Source organism: Argopecten irradians, chromosome 15 (assembly GCF_041381155.1).
Source record: "Argopecten irradians isolate NY chromosome 15, Ai_NY, whole genome shotgun sequence".
Classification (NCBI taxonomy): domain Eukaryota; kingdom Metazoa; phylum Mollusca; class Bivalvia; order Pectinida; family Pectinidae; genus Argopecten; species Argopecten irradians.
In genome coordinates this window covers 15609822-15627679 of record NC_091148.1, presented here as the reverse complement: position 1 = coordinate 15627679, position 17858 = coordinate 15609822, and the positions used below count along the sequence as shown (strand labels likewise).

General features: G+C 33.8%; 1 protein-coding gene across 1 annotated transcript; it reads left to right on the top strand.

Annotated features, from left to right (window-relative positions):
• The first annotated feature begins 4671 nt into the window (after positions 1–4671).
• LOC138309760 (uncharacterized) lies at positions 4672–6090 on the top strand. Its single transcript, XM_069250973.1, has one exon. The coding sequence runs from the start codon at positions 4892–4894 to the stop codon at positions 5936–5938; it is 1047 nt and encodes a 348-aa protein (XP_069107074.1). The 5' UTR covers positions 4672–4891; the 3' UTR covers positions 5939–6090.
• Positions 6091–17858: the final 11768 nt, after the last annotated feature.

Below are 17858 nucleotides of genomic sequence, written 5' to 3'. Positions count from 1 at the left end.
CGCAAAAGTCAGTTCTCAATATTTACATTATGTGTGTTTCATCGCTATATGAATCAACCAACTGACGAAAACAAAAATTTGCCTATGAAAGCATTATGAAGCATTATGAATACACTGAATACAACGGAAAGAAGTGATGGAAATTGCATATATCGGTATTATGAAAATACATTACGACAATGTTAACAAGTATTTGAGTTAATCTCCGTGGTTTTTATAAATGAGGATGTATTTCTAAATACATGCTAGGCTATATTCACCATTCCCCTTCATTTACCTTCATCTTTGGAACAGAATAGTTTCCTTTTCCTGTGGAATAGTTCACAAACTATTCCACAGCAAAATATAAGTACTCCACAGTAGTAGGTGATAATAGTAGACTTTGCACCGACTATACCTCAAGCTATAACAATAGATCACATCACAGTCATGTTTTAAAATCAATGAAACAACGTTACAAACGCTTCTTTTTATTAAGAGTTCTATTAATTAGTGACTGAAGGACGAATATTGCGTATACTGTTGAGTGACCAGTTTTAAAACCAAATTATAACAGAATTTTCCTTATCCCACTTAATCAGCCTTCTGTTTAACACTGCGGTAAAAGCTTTCCCATACAAATGACTAAAGTTATACCTCTATAACTATTTGCATTACATATATCACCTTTTTAATGTAATGGGTCAATGGGGCCATATGACCACACTTCTGGAAAGAACCCGGATTCGAATATTCTACTAAAGTGTTTTGATATACAAGGTATTAAAATGTCTTCACAATCTTAGAATAATTCGTCTAAAAATAGATCTTCACTGCAACTTTTATCTCTTCAGATTATGGATTGCAAAATGTACCTCCTCTTCAGGAAATGGTTCATCTAATGCACCTATATACTCATTATATCTATTTTAACATTCAGCAGTAAACCATGGTTTAACCTCTGTATTACCTTTATACTGCTGAGGGTATTGATTTATTTTACTTGAAGTTTTAACAATACAGTTTGGTAAAACAACATGATTTATATCATCACAAAATTTGGTTACCCCATATGTACTTTACAGTTTCGTTCAGCTGGACGAGAGGCTCGGGCGTATAGCATCTAGTGCCAATTTACCTGTGGATTTGGCGACAGTACTGGAATCTATAAATAACACGGCTACAGTACACTCATATATATATATATATATACCAAGGATTTATAAGTGAGAAGGATTCGTGACTGTCTCTTTACATTACTAAACACCACGCGAGACGCCCATGATCCGGGAATAAAAACCATTTTTCTCAACAAATACTTATCTTATCGAGTCAAACGAAACACCAATGTAAAATTTATTATATTTCACAACGTTTATAACTTGATTTAAGGACAGAAGATTAAGAGGATATATCTTAAATTTTCGTTAAAAAAATACGACAGCTCATGAAATGACGGCCCGCTTCAGAAAGAAAGACGGTAACCCTCGCACCCGCAAGCTACATCAAAGGCTGTGCCGGCGGATATCAAAGGAAAATCAGCCGTCGCCCAACGTCACGGTCAGTGCACAAACACAAAAGCTCCTGCCTTGTACTCCCCCAAAACCCAGTGTCACTTATCCTTCTCATTTACGTCCTTGATATATACATAGGCACAAGATATACAGGAAATGTACATGATCTTACGCGGCACATTATCTTGCACTCTTGCACTTTCAGCTAAATTTAATAACGAAACAAACTTTTTTTCAGATATGAAAATTATAGAATGGCAATGTAAATTCTAATACAATCTCAGTTTTTAGTCTAAGATAAAATCGCCAAATGGTTTTTATTTGACATTTTAAACAATTGCAAACTGATTTAAATTTCAATTATTTTGTTCTTCATAGAAATTTGAATGGCCATCTAGATAATTGAATATCATAATATGATTAAGTTGGATTGTAGTGTTCTGCGCAAGATCATGTGCCGTGTTTACTTCCTGTTTCATCATTGGGTAAGGTCAATGTTTTTCGTTTATTTAAGTTGAACTGAAAAAATACCATTTATTTTTGGAAGGTACTGAAAAACAAATGTCTGTTTCTTGCTGTCACCATGATATAACGATAAATAAATATTTAACGAATTATTCATCAGCTATGAAAATTGGGTGCGCAAGATCATGTACTATAGATATTTTACAAAGATAATTAGAAGGGCTTCAAAATTATATAATCTATATACCAATAGGTTAAGTTCCTTCCTTTCCCCTGCTCTTGATGGGTTGGGCTAGTTACTGCTAGATGATGCCAAGATACAATGTAGGACCTATTAGGATTTAGGAGTCGTCTTCCAAATTAATAGATATATAGGTATAGCAGACTCCTCCCTCTCTTCCTACTCCATTTCCTATCTTTTCGCGCACCAATAAACATTTACGTGACGGTTCGTTAAACTTTATTTCAATTCAATTACACTTACAGTTGGGGAAGCACGTACGGCAGTAAACACTGACTACCTTCAGCCTGACGTTTGCGCATGCATGAGACAGCAGGCCGTGAATGACATTTGCATGTAATACTCCGTCGTATACGCGGACTTAAACTGTAAGTTGAAAACGTATTTTACAAGTTTTAACAAACGCAGACTGGTGTGACAACATGGCTATCTGTCGACGTTTTGTTGTAAGTAAATTGTGGTTTTTTTCTCTCTATAAATAACGACAATTTTACCATAAACATATTGTGATAAAAGTCGATATGTCTGTCATGACGAATTCTACTTTGAAAAAAGATATTGTACCGAAATGAGACATTTATGGACCACCAATTGACACCGCTGTCAAATATTTTCTCTACCAAAACAGGAACAGACGAATAAGGATTTTTCTTCAGTTACAAAAGTTACTTACTTTACACCATTACCAACATTGAAAAGTTTGAGCTTCTTATTTTACTTCAAGATAAAAATATTAGAAATAATTCATTGCGTCCCGAAAAAAACTCATGGCACTATACCCTATATGAAATGGAGTACTAATTGCGCATAAACCAAAATCAAAATGAATTATTTTATATTTATATTGTTTTATATTGTGTCTATTATATATATATATATACACACGATTGAATAACAATTATTGTTAAATGGTGAGTATCGTTTATGCACTGTCGGCAATCGCGCATCTTTAAAACTATTTAAAAATATAATTTGAATAAAAGCATTAGCATAAGGTTGTCTTTTGGTAACATTGTCATATTTTTATAATTAAAATATTTCCAAAACATAATTCAAATAAAATTACAGGTATTAGCCTGAGGTTGTCTTAGTTTCTGAAAAGAATTTAATTTTTATTTCAATTCATAAAAGAAGCCTGCTGTTTCCAGCAACTCTAATTCAATTGACTTTACGCCTCCGCCAGCAAGAGTAATTTACATTTGCAAAACCAAAACGAAAACATTATTTAGATTAATCTACGTATACTTCGAAACTCCTTTCACATTGCTCTGCTATTAAATTAAAATACTCCCTACAGTTTCAACGACATCACCAAGTTTTTTCCCAGTTTTGGTCCAATTTGATTAAAATGATATCTTGATTTCACGTCGGTCCGGTAAACCTTCTCTCTGATGCAACAGGGAGAAGGTTTACCTGACCGACGTGAAATCATGATATCCTTTTAATTAGATTGGGGTTTCTTCTGTTGTACAACCTTTCATTTATCCCTACTACTTTTCAGATATTAAAAGATATAATAGGTATCGTGGATTAAAGCCACGGGATGTTCAAAACAGGGTTACTCATGCATAAATGAGTATAAAGTTCATATACAGGGCGTTTCAGAAAACACCAACATTAAAATAACCTCTTTTAGAAAGTCCACAATTGTCGATGATTGTGAATTATCGTTCCTGTCCAGGTGGCGCCGTGCTATGTGATCAACTGTCCTCAGTGAGAGGAGAGTTTCGCGTTCCGACGCTATGAAAACTAGTATGAAATAAGTTACAGAAACCAAATGCTGTCACGGTTTATCATATTTAGTGTAAAGTTAGAATTTTATAATTACTTTTTTATGAAATCATGATAAAACCATAGAAAACAATGATACCTTATTTTGGATCAAAGTACATTCAATTACAAAGATTAATTAAAGATGCTCCACCGCCGACAGAGCATAAATTATATTCATCATTTGAACAATAATCGTGTATATAATAGTCTAATTAACACAAAAATAATATAAAATAATTTATTTTGCCTTTGGTGCATGCGCATTCAGTAGTTCATTCCATGTAAGATATAGTGGTACGGAATTTTTTCGGGATGCAATTAATTATTTTTCACATTTCTAACTTGAAGTAAAATTAGAAGCTCAAACATTTCAATGATGGTAATGGTGTAAAATAAGTAACTTTTGTAACTGAAGAAAAATACTAAATCATCTGCTCCTGTTTTTAATAGTGAAAAAAATACCATTTGTCAGCGGTGGAGCATCTTTAAAGTAAGCTTAATTTTGGCAAAACTCATTACTAAAACGATTAACCTGCAACAATAGTCAATTTTTAGTAAAAACAATACAGTAATATCCAGACTTTAACTGCATGTATAAGAATTTTCGGCTTTAGGATTAAAAAATCTTATGAGCATTTTGTATTCTGGAAAAAAATATTGTTCAACTATTATCATTATCAATCTTTTTTTTTAGGAGAAAAGGACGTTTTGCCTGTTTCTTGTGCTCATTTTAGCAGCATTGGGATATTATCACCACAACCACTTTTTGGAGGCAAATAAAATAGGAACTGGTGAACGCAATTCTTATTTAGAAGATGAAAGCAGGTCTTATTTAGAAGATGTAAGCAGTTCTAATTTTGAAAATGTAAGCAGTTTTTCTTTAGAAAATGATGAATTCAAAACGGTACTAGTTAAGAAAATGATGGTGCCAAAACAAACAGGACAAAGTGTTCGATACATGGTGTACGACTGCACGCAGGCTCGGGGGTCTACTTGTTACGGATGGTCAGACAGGATTGCTGGTATAGTTACCACCTTCATCATATCTATACTTTCAAGGCGACAATTTCTCATCAGCTTCGACACGCCATGTTTACTTGAGGATTTTCTGGCGCCGGGAGATTATGACTGGCGATACAACTCGTCAGTTGCTAAAAATAGAAGCAGTTCGTTCCATGATTTGAATAACGTTAGGCACAAGAAAATATACAAACATATGCTAGGGATATCTGATTTTAATAACTACTTCAAAGACGACGTAATTTTCCTTTTAATGAATTGGGATTACATCAATACTTTCAGACTGAGAATTGATATCTCACGTGAAATATCCTGGATTACCAAATATCATCAGGCAGACATTTACAAGCATGTTTATAACTTTCTGTTTAAACTCTCTCCTTTTTCTGTGCGAGCGTTACACGAGCGTTACTTAACAAAGAGAAAGCGGAGCAAGATTGCCTGTGCCCATATTCGGATAGGACGTAACCCGAACATGCCGAGTGACGTCACGTATAAAGTAGCGCCGCCGTTGATCACTCTATGGAAATATTTTGATACGCTTAATAAGGAAGAGTACGACCTATTCGTTGCCACAGATACGGACAGTGTAAAAACCGAAGCAAAGACACGTTACCCTGACAACTTGATAGAAATCCTCGGGAACATAACACACATTGATCAAACCAGTAGCGGCGATCCGCGAGAAGGCTTTCTGACGCAGCTCTTGGATTTCTATATCCTCATTGGTTGCGATGTACTTATAATATCAAATCAGAGCGGCTTTAGTTTGCTAGCCGCATATCTCAGGGACCGAGATGATGATCTTTTCTGTTGGCGTGGGAGGAACCTTATTCCGTGTAGCAGACACACAGCTGCAGATGTGATTGAAAGTATAAAATTCAGAGGGGGTCAACGGCCTACCTTAAATGGAAAAGCACTGAAAAGGGCTGCTTCCAATGCGTAATTACAGATCCTCTTAAAACATACAAATCTCGAATGGATCACATAGATATTTTTCTGTAAATATTTGTAAATAATAAGTTGGCGTATACTACTTCAAACTTATTCGCAAAATATATTGGTGTGTCATTCATCTTCCGCTTCGGAGGAAGCAATATCCGGTGTACGGATGAACACAGGGATATATACATATGTAAAATGAACAAACTATTAAGTGTGTCTGTTTTCATTGAAATCATTTGTTATCGCGGCTTAGTATACGAAAGACGCAACATAACCATTCTTTATACAATGAATCGATTGTTTGTAGGTGATCTTTATTTGCATATTACAGAATTATCTGCCCTTGCGGGTAGGTATTAATTGTGACGTCATGTGTTTGCGAGCGTAACGTCATACATTTCGGAGAAAACGATGTGAATTACGCTCACAATTAATGACGCTTCAATGAATAGGCCTCCTTCCGGCAAGGGAGCTAACTCTGTACTATGCAAAGACGGAATAGCCCTTGGGTAGCAAAATGAAACATTTTCTATGATTTTGTAAAATAAATCACGAACATCCCGTACTGGCAGATTACCCCTGTAAAATGATGGTGTTGTGAACTTTAGAAGGTAGTGAGACTATAACAATTTTATGATTTCATTTGAAAATTTGAACAAAATATCTGTTTGTTCAAAATTCATATTGCAAAGTTATCGGGTTCAAATGCAAGACAATCATACATTACAACAAGAGATGACCTTTTAGGTTCTAGGAGTCGTCTTCCAAATTAATAGATATATAGGTATAGCAAACGACTGTTCCCACTCTATGCTTTCTCGATATACTTGGCTCTTCCTGCTCCATTTCATATCTTTTCGCGTACCCAGAAACGATAACGCGACGGTACGTTAAACTCTTCGATTACATCCATTCAAAACATCGTTACCAGTCTTTACATACGTCTTTCTAAGTTGGGGTGGCACGGCAGTAAACACTGTACACCTTCAGCCTGACGTTTGCGCAGTGGGCAATGCATTGAGACAGCAGGCTATGAATCACATTTGCATGTAATACTCCGTCGTATACGCGGGCTTAATTTTAACTGTATTCCGTTGAAACATATTTTACCAGTTTTAACAAACGCAGGCTGGTGTGACAACATGGCTATCTGTCGATATGTTGATGTTAGAAAATTATGTTTTCTCTCAATAAAACATGATATCGTTACCATAAACATATTGTAATGTTGGTCGATCTATTTGTAATGTTGATTTTTACTTTAAAAAAAAAAAGATATTGTACATGAACGTACATAGACATTTATGGACCACCAATTGTACTACACCGCTGTTAAATATTTTCTCTACCAAAACAGGAACAGACGAATAAGTATTTTTTCTTCATTTACAAAAGTTACTTACTTTACACAATTACTTCAGTTGAAAAGTTTGAGCTTCTAATTTTACTTCTAGATAAAAATATTAGAAATATATACATTGCGTCCCGAAAAAAAATCCATGGCACTACATGTATTATCATAACTTGTAGTAATATGGTAGTTGTGAAAGGAAATGTCAAGATAAAATACAGAAAGTCGATTTAAATGTGAAGTTGATAACCTGAAATGGATATCGTCTAAATTGGTAATAGTCTGTACGTTCTCAATCTGATTAAAATACAGATTCTTCGTTTGATAGAGAGGATCTGAGAAAATCCCATTAGGGGTCATGTCCAGGTGACCTTTGGAAATGGCCAATCAATTTGCTACTTGCAAAATTTTGACAGTGAATTTTTGGGGACGAAATAATTTGAAAAGGCTGTCAGACTTATGTTGGTTTACGTAGTCATCTCGCCCAAAGAGCAAATAAAGGTAATTGTATATGTATTTTGGGACGAAATATCGTTTTCAATTGATGTGACAAGTGTAGAAAATGTATCTGATACGAAGACCACGTGGTATAAAGGTCATCTGGATGTGACCTCCTATGGGATTTTGTCAGATCCTTTATTTAACGGAGCGGATTGGTACGTTCTGAACGTGACACAGTTGCCATTGGTCTAGACAACAATAAACAGCCAACTTAAAATATGAAAAGCAAACATAAATATACAGCATAAACCTTGTAATTTTTACTTAGACAGCTATCAAATTAGTCTTCGAAAATTCGTTGAATTTTGCATGGCCAAGTATGTATGAACCATGATTGATGCAGCAATTTGTTGTTATATTTTAGTCGCAAAATAAAATGTTTGAGATATCGATAGATATTACTAATCGACTGTTAGTAATAAATGTGTGTTCCTTGTCGAATACTTTAGCAGAATTATACTCTCTCTCCATTTTGAAAAATTCTAACATGGATTTCGACCAAAAAATTCAAAAGAGCGAAAGATCAACAGGTAGAGAATACCCCTCGGATGTATCAAGGCTATTCACGTCTGTTTTCATATGGCGAAAATAAAATAATAACTTAAAAAAAGAAATTAAAGATTTTAAATAATTTTTATATCATCTCTCTTTAAAACCCGACTGTACGATGATAATTTGTAAAGAATATATATTAGGCAAAATTTTAAGTAAATTGTGTTTATTGACTCATCAAATTCCTGGAGACGATAAGATGACTATGCACTGGAATTGAATATCAACTAACATATCCGAGGTCAAAAGTTTCATAAAACGCCCTCTTATGCAGTTTAATCAATGACGGGTTTACCCTGGTATCTCCCAGTATATAATACAAACCTGATTAACAACCTCATTTTGCATTAAGTAATACTACCAGATGCTTTACTGCTGACTACAATAATGTAATCGTATTTTTTCTCTATCAAAAGTAGCAGACGAATTAGTATTTTTCTTCAGTTACAAAAGTTATTTACTTTACAACATTACCACTTTTGAAAAGTTTGATCTTCTAATTTTAGTTCAAGATATTAAAAAAAAATATTAAAGATAATCAATTGCATCCCGAAAAAAATCTTTGGCACTATGTCCTATTTGGAATGGAGTACAAAGCAAAACAATTTTCTTTTTATTATTATTATTTGTGTTTATTAGACATATATATATACAAGATTGAACACCAATTATTGTTAAATGATGAGTATCATTTATGCTCTGTCAGCAAACGCGCATCTTTAAAACCATTTCAAAAACATAATTTGAATAAAAGTATAAGCCTCATGTTGTCTTTTGGTACTATTGTCGTATTTTTTATCATTAAAATATTTCCAAAACACAATTTAAATAAAATAACATAGATAAGCCTAAGGTTGTCTTAGTTTCTGACAAGGATTGAATTTTATTTACATATATAAAAGAAACCTGCAGTTTCCAGCTACTATTATTATGTTGACTTTACGCTTCCGCCAAAACGAAAACCAAAACATGATTCAGATTAATCTACGTATACTTCGAAACTCCTTTCACATTATTTTGCTATTAAATTAAAATACTCCCTACAGTTTCAACGACATCACTAGGTTACTTTCCCAGGTTTCACCCAATCTGATTAAAAGCATATCTTGATTTCACGTCGTTCTGGTAAACCTTCTGTCTGATGCAAAAGAGATGTTAACTGGATCGACGTGAAATCAAGATATGATCTTAATCAGATTGAGGTTTCTGCTGTTGTACCACATTTCTCTGTTTCAGTAACATCGGCATACATTTATCCCCACCACTTTTCAGTTATTAAATCATTACACAAAAGGTATCGTTGATTAAAAGCCACGGGATGTTCAAAACAGGGTTACTCATGCATAAATGATAGTATAAGTTCATGTACCGGGCGTTTCAGAAAACACCAACATTGAATTAACCTCTTTTAGAAAGTCCACAATTGTCGATAATCGTGAATTATTGTTCCTGTCAAGATGGCGCTGTGCTACCTGGTCAACTGCCCTCGGTGAGAGGAGAGTTTCGCGTTCTGACGCTATGATAACTAGTATGAAATAAGTTAGAGAAACCAAATCCTGTCACGGTTTATCATATTTAGTGTAAAGTTAGAATTTCTTACTCTTATATTAAAATCCTAATGAAACCATCGAAAACAATGATATCTTATTTCGGATCAAAGTTTATTCAATTATAAAGATTAACTAGAAATTATCACCGGGACCATTTGACGAGCTTTTCACCTAAAAGGTATTGCAGTCAAGGTCATTTATATTTAAAAAGTAGACAGCAATTTATTTCAGCATCCTGCAGGCCTAAATATAAGACCTCTAGGCCTCCAATAACTTCAGAAGAAATTGTTTGGAGATTTTAGATTTTTTGGCCCCTGTGACCTTGAATATAGGTCAAGGTCAATCATATTGAAAAACTTAATAGGCATTTATGTCAGCATGCTACGTGCCTAATATTAGGTGTCTAGGCCTTCTAAAATTTCTAAAATAACTTCAGAAGAAATCATTTGGATATAACTCTTGGTTATTAAAAAGTCGTTTATATATGTTTCAGCCTATTTGACCACTTTGACCTTCAATGAAAGTCAATGTCATTTTTTTCAATTAACATGGTAACCCATCATCCAAGGGTGCAACAGGCCCAATATCAGGTCTCTAGGAATCTTGGTTACTTAGAAGTCGTTTAAAAACTTTAGCCTACGGTATTTGACCCCTGAGGCCTTGAATAAAGATCAAGATCATTCATTTGATTCAACTTGGTACCCCTTCATCCCAGCGTGCCACATGCCAGATATCAGGTCTCTAGGACCATTGGTTATTAAGAATAAAACGTTTGAATATATGTCAGCCTATATAACACATGTGGCCTTGAATGAAGTTCAAGGTCATTCTTTTGAACAAATTTCGTAGAACTTTATCCCAGCAAGTTACAGGCCCAATATCAGTTCTCTAGGTCTCTTGGTTATTAAGAAGAAGTCGTTTAAAGATTTTAGCCTATTTGACCCCTTGATTGAAGGTCAAGGTCAATGAAAAGCATAATTTTTGTAGAGATATGTCCATGTTACATCAATGCAAAAAATCATGCATGTATGTGAAGTATTAAAGCCGCTGAAACCTTCTACATTTTTGGCGGGAAAACGACAAAATCGCCATTTTTCAAAGGTCTATATCTCCGCCATTTTGGATGAGATGGTCTTGGAACTTGTCATTATATATTTTTGTGAACATGCCCTTTCAAATCCTTTTTTCAAAACTTTCCTGTGGCAATTTTTGTTTTTGACCTTTGTTTGACCCCGTAGCGAACTCTTGACCTTGATATAATCTGTGATAACATGTAATAAACAAAACTCGCGCTATGTCACGATCTACCTTAATGACTATACTGGGACAACATACAGCGTACGGTTTTGAAGTTATGGACGTTTAAAGTTTGTTCAAAAGAAATAGTTTTTTACGTCTGTGACCTTAACCTTGAACATTTTTGAAAAAAAATCGAGCGTACATTTCAAGATCTCATGTACGTATATAATGTTTCCAAAGTGAAGCGGTGTACCGTGTTCCATTCGTGAGATATCCTGCTAACAAAATTTGTGGAAATAAGAAAAATAAAATAAGAAGAAACTAGATTTGATCGCGATCAAAACACGGGATTTCCTTCCAGCAAATAATCATGTTATCGATCAGACGATCGCTATAAAAATTTTCTCTTCGTTAAAAAAATCGAACTATCTAAAATGAGCGAACAAGCGATCGAAAGAACGAACAAACGCAAGCCCGAAAGAAGAAAGAAAACAATAACTATCGAACGAAAAAAGAGCAAACTAACAAAAAATAGGAAAGAAAGAACGAATCTAATAATTATATACATAATATATCTGGTTGAATACGGGTATCAACGTGTTCTTTCTTCCACCCGTCTTTTAATCGGACTGTGCACACGTCCTTACACACGGAACACACTGCATATACCATAAACATACTTTCAGATATGATTCTATTAACTCAGACAAACAAACAAACAAACAAACACGAAAACAAGAATTAATGGATAGACTGACGAACAGATGGAAGGACAGGCAGACATGCATGATATGATGTCAGAATTTGCACACATGAACGAACAAACAGCGCTGAAAAAGTTGAAAATAAGAACGCATAACGGTGAAATTAATATACACGTAGATAACACATAAATAAAATGGCATATTTTTTGCCTACTGTAAAGATACAGTAAAATCTCAAGTAGTCGAAGATGAAGGGACTATCTTACAAAGTTCTGCTCATCTAGACTTCGACGCATAAACTTTCTAGATAGTGCACATACTTTAGTTTAGTTTTAGTTGATGTTTAAAGGGGTTTTAAGTTTTGAATTTTTGTTTTCAAATTACATTTTAATGGAACCGATTCAATAAAATCAACTTAATTAATCGCTGCCTGTCGTGTGAAACATACATGTGTATTGAAAGGATCACTGCCTGTGAAGGGATATTAATGTATAATATATCTATAAATGAAATATCACTGCGCGTCTTAGTACGCTTTTAGAATGTTTTTTTGCCTAATATGGCCTACGCTACGTCAGCGGCAAATTTCTAATACATCGTCCATACAATGCCGGGAAAATGTACAGATACCTATTCATTGGGATCATATGTACCCCGCTGCCCCCACATTATATCTCATTTGTGAAATTAAACAAATCTGCACAATGAAATACTTCTGGACCCTTCTATTTCACACATTAGTAATGGCCGCCGACTACACATTTAGTTGAGTAAACGTCCGCAAATTACCATCGCTTTCCGGTTTTTTAAAAGCCACGTGTACTTTAGAGGTAAACAAAACGATAGCCACGTGTGTGCTACATGTATATACAACGTGGATATCGCGAATGTGATGCGGTACCAGTGATGTTCGTGTTCAATTTGAATATATTTGACAAAATGTCGTGTATGTTGACCACGATTCCACTATAACAACTTAAGGTCACTGGCATTTTGTTTACCTCTCAATATAAACAGTCTATTTATCTGTCTGCCGGTACGAAATGACAGGACACTCACTGCGTACAGTACGCGCATACTTTGAGATACATTTCATTTAGTCATACAGACAAACAAACAAACACACGATTCATGAACAAACGAATGGACAGACAGACGGACAGATTGATTGATGGATGGAGGGATGTACAGGTAGACAAGCACGATCAACTTCGCTAGATTTCAATCATCTATGACATAAATGTGTGTTTGATTGAATTAAGATTGAAATTGAACCTATTGTCAAAGTCATACAAGTCACATATGCCACAGCAGTACAATCGTTGTAGAATATTTTTACATGAAAGACCAATTGCCGCATAGACATACAATTACGTCTGTATCATGATAGACAAATGTCAAAATAAGTGTTTAATGTAATAACTTTATCACTCTTGAAGATCACGGCAGTATAATGTTTTATAATATACTTCAATAGCATTTTACATTAACACAATTCCTCTGAAACATCGGCTGAGCTCATGTATGGTATAAATGTATATGCTTACAATCAAATGACATTGACATGCATTCAAGGTCACAATGGTCAAATCTTGCCCAAATTGACCAAAGAGCACAACAAAGTTCAAGTTGTATGTGGCGTAAGTTTCATCCTCGCGAAACAAGAAGAGCTTTTAATATTAGTCCAGTAAAAATACGAAAAATAGAGTCCTAACCTCTACATAATTGCAACAGAATTTGTTTTCTGCTTTTTGGGTTGGAGGATCTTAGTATTTTACCATGAAAAAAGTCGCCAAAAATCATATGTTCGGAAAGTCGTTTTTTCAACACCCGAAAAATAAGAAAATATGTAGAAATTACACTTTTGACCACTTTTAAAGTACAATATCTGCCATTTTTGCAATACTTGAAATATGAAATCGGGTATATAGTAAGACGAACTTTAGGTTAGCACAAATAAGTTGAAGTGATACAATAATTTCAGTCAATCCATGAAATAAAGAAGGATGAAAACGGCTCAAAACCTTTTGAATTTAGCTAGCATTACAGTTTCTGGGTTTTTTAGATGCAAACATTTATAAAATCTTACCCTGAACTATACCAGTTTGTGTTTTATGCCTTAAAGAATTACATTTTCTTTGATATTAATGCATGATCGATAATACATTAGCTAGAAAAAAACATAAATATTAACCTGTCAAGTTGACTGATCGTGCCAATTTGAAGTGTTTATATACTTAGATTGTTGGCAAAACACCCATTTTGATAGTATATATTTCGGAAAATAAAAAAGCAAACGCTTCAAATTATGTTATCCTTTTTTTGTATATTTTGTACCTGTTATTTTTATCATTTGATGTAAAACCGGTATAAATATGCACATCTTATTTAGTTGTAAAGACTTCCTATCACGTTACTTTGGCTGAATACCAAAATGTGTCTTAAGTCCATAAATCTGCAATACAAAAATCTTAATTTTTCGAATATGCTTTATTCGTTTGTCATAAAATTTTGCCAGTAAATAAATCAGAACTGTGATGATTTTCAGCTATAAAATTGAACTTGAACTTTAATTTTATTCCTGAATCTCATTGAAAATTATATAACCCCCATCCAGTTCCATTATGGAAAAATGAAAAACTGACTTATGCAAATATTTGATCAAGAAGAAACTTCAATCTCATTTTATAAAGAGCGCTCTATTATGGTGGTAATATCTGCCAAAGGATTTTGCTATCAATTTAGTCACAAAATAGATATTCACATTTTTGACATTTCAACTTAAGGACTTAGCCAATTAAAGAAGTTTAGTCAAATTGGCACTAAATGAGGATTTGATCGACCTCACGTCTTTTATATTTGGGGATATCTTGATATAGTAGTCTCTTTTAGGTGAGTATAGCCTACATTGAATCTGAATTAATAACTATCTAAACACTTGAGACGCTACTTACTGAATAATTTATTATTCAATTTGGACTTCAAAATGTCCTTGGAAAAGGCCAAAAGACCAACTTTGAGCATCCATATTATCTCAGGTAGTGAAAGTAAAATGTTTTACTTTTAAAGCCTTTAATCAACAAGTTTTAATAAAAGATTCCACCAAAATGAGTATCAATGGTATCGTTGATAATAACAATTTTTTTATCTTAACAATCCAACAAAAGCATATTTGGCTGTTGCAAGGACATAATTATGCAATTTTCATGCTGTCATACGTTTTCCTTGTGTTGATTTCAACTTATGTTTTTGGCAATTTGTGCTGTCCTTATAACGTTCTTGTCATACATTAATTTTCTAGTATCTCATGATAACCATGTAAGTTTATATTTGGCTTCAAATTTGGCAAATTATGCAAATATCTCTATTTTTCTAATTTTTCTGGGGGTCAAGAAAAATACTTTCCCAAATTTTTATTTGTGGCGACTTTTTTTCTTGTATTAAACAAAGTCAGATCTGTATGAAAAACAAAGAAAAAATTGTTTTGGGGTAACACCCTATCTTTACTGGACTATATGTTATTCACCACCAAAAGTTACCTACATTTTAAGAATTGCAATATTTACAATGTACAATGTACAATGTTTAATTTTACAAAGTCAAATAAGAGTTCAAAATTGATTCTAGCGGTATTGCCAAAAGAATTATGATATTTCACACTTCAGTGCAGTAGAATAGATAGTAGACGGTCCGGCCATGAAGCTATGTTGTGGCCCGTTATTTTATTTTACATTTTTACAATGATATCAGTAATTGCAAATGACCTTTCACTTACGCTCTCATCTAAACATACACAAAGCATAAAGACAAAAACTAATAAGGTGCATAAATGCTGTGTTGTAACGTGTGCCTATAAAGTTAAAAAATGAATTTCACGGAATCTCGGCGTAGGTACAACTTGGTGTGAAATGGATTTCTTTTGCACATACATCTATGCATATACTATGGAACGATGTTTATAACAGTTTTTGTTTCAAGGTCATATCATACAAAATGGCAGAGATATTTGCTCATGAAATTGGCAATTTGATCACCAAAGCTAAATAGGATTGCGACCGGTCGCTAAGATCATCTCGAGTTTTGTCTTTTTGACCATGATTTAACTTACTTACTAGTTACTGAAACTAAAAGTATAGAACTGCATAAGGACAAAAAAATTTGAATAAAGACGTGCTTTCACGTGTTAATAATATTAACATGAACATCGTTGTGTCAATGCTATCTAGATCTGGCCGCCACTGACAAGCGCAAATGTAATTAAATAATCTTCTTGAACTTAAAAACCTTTAAAAGACAGCATCAACAAAATCACAATTATGAGCACTGTATCCAGTAGGTAGCTAAATCGACAAGTTTGTCGGTCATTTCTTCACAGCCATTAAAGGGACATGAACCTTAAATAATTTGTTCTGTATGCTTAGATATAGTTTTCAGATGTTTATGGAATATTTTATTACAATGATTGGTTATCTAAAACGACAGGAAAACGTGGGGAATTTATGATTTAACTTACTGACTATGAAACCAAAAGTACATGTATAGAATACATTTGCGAGGCTTACGAAGGACACAAAAAAATTTGAATAAAGACGTGCGTTCACGTGTTAATTATATTAACAAATACATCGTTGTTTTGATGCTATTAGATCTGGCCGCCACTGAGACGCGCTGTGTCACGTGTTAATTACCACATATAAAATATATATACAAAAGTGGCGGCTTCATTTCACATAAATCACACAAACTGTTGAGATTTCATTTAAAGATTCAATATATTTTAATATCCAATCTCAGGCAGTGATCCGTTCATGATCAATGCACTTGTAGGTTGGATCAGGCGATTATACAACTGCGAAGGGAAATGGAAATCTATTTTAAAGGAAAACATTGATTTTGATAAACTATCAAAAGTTGGTGGTGAATATACTTTAAAATGTATTAATCTTTGTACAAATGATTTTTTGGAAGATGCTTTTAAAGCCTGGTATAAAATAAACAGTTCCAAAGAAGTTAGATGTAATGCATTTCGATACTCCAGGGGTTCCGATCTCTTACGATCTCTATACCCCTGGACAATCTCATAGTAAAACTGACGGCAGCTCAGAAGAAAAAATCTGAACCAATTACATAATAAAAATGTTCTCTGAAGTCTACAGAGAGAGTGACGTCCAACTTTAAAGCCACACAGTCAACAAAAAAGTATACGACTCTTTTAATGTACATCAAAGGACCGAATTAACTGTTCTGGGGTATAGAGATCGTAAGTGATCGGAACCTCTGTGGCCTGTTTTACTAAACTTCGTAAGCTACGATTTTATCGTAACCATATCTTAAGTTAAGATACGAGAAATTTCTGTCTTACTTAACTTCGTATATTAAGTTAAAAAAAATCGTTTCGTAACTTACGACAGCTCGGGGGCTATCGTAACTTACGATTTGTTCGTAAGTTATGGATTTTCTTTCATGTCACAATATTTTTAAACTTGCCGTACTTAAGGATGTACTCTTCTGAGAAGTCAAAATTTTCTTGTATTAAACTTTTTTCCCATATAGATTTTTGGAAATAGGTGTTCATACCATAAAAGAAAATGGAAGAAAAACATATGTCCGTGTGCTCGTTTTTGAGCTATTGCCAATCAAAGATACCTAATTGACAAAATATTATGGGAATTTTGCCGTTTTGACCATATACACAAGATATTAAAGCTATAATTTCCTAACGAGATGTTTGATATGTAAAGAAGTTTGTAGAATTTATTTTCCAGTAGTCTTCTTTAAAAATATACCAGTTTTGATAAATAAGACTAATATTTTTTCTCAGAATAACAACATATGCTTCCCCTACCCCTTAATTTTGAGCCACAAAATGCATCATTTTCAGCCATTTGTGTCAAATTTAACCTTTTTAGAAAAAGTTTTGGTATTAAACTTTTGTTAATAATTTGCATATAAATTGGGAAAGGGTTGTTCTTTCTAAATCAGGCGGAAAAATGGGGGGTCCGTGTGCTTACTTTTTTGCCTCAT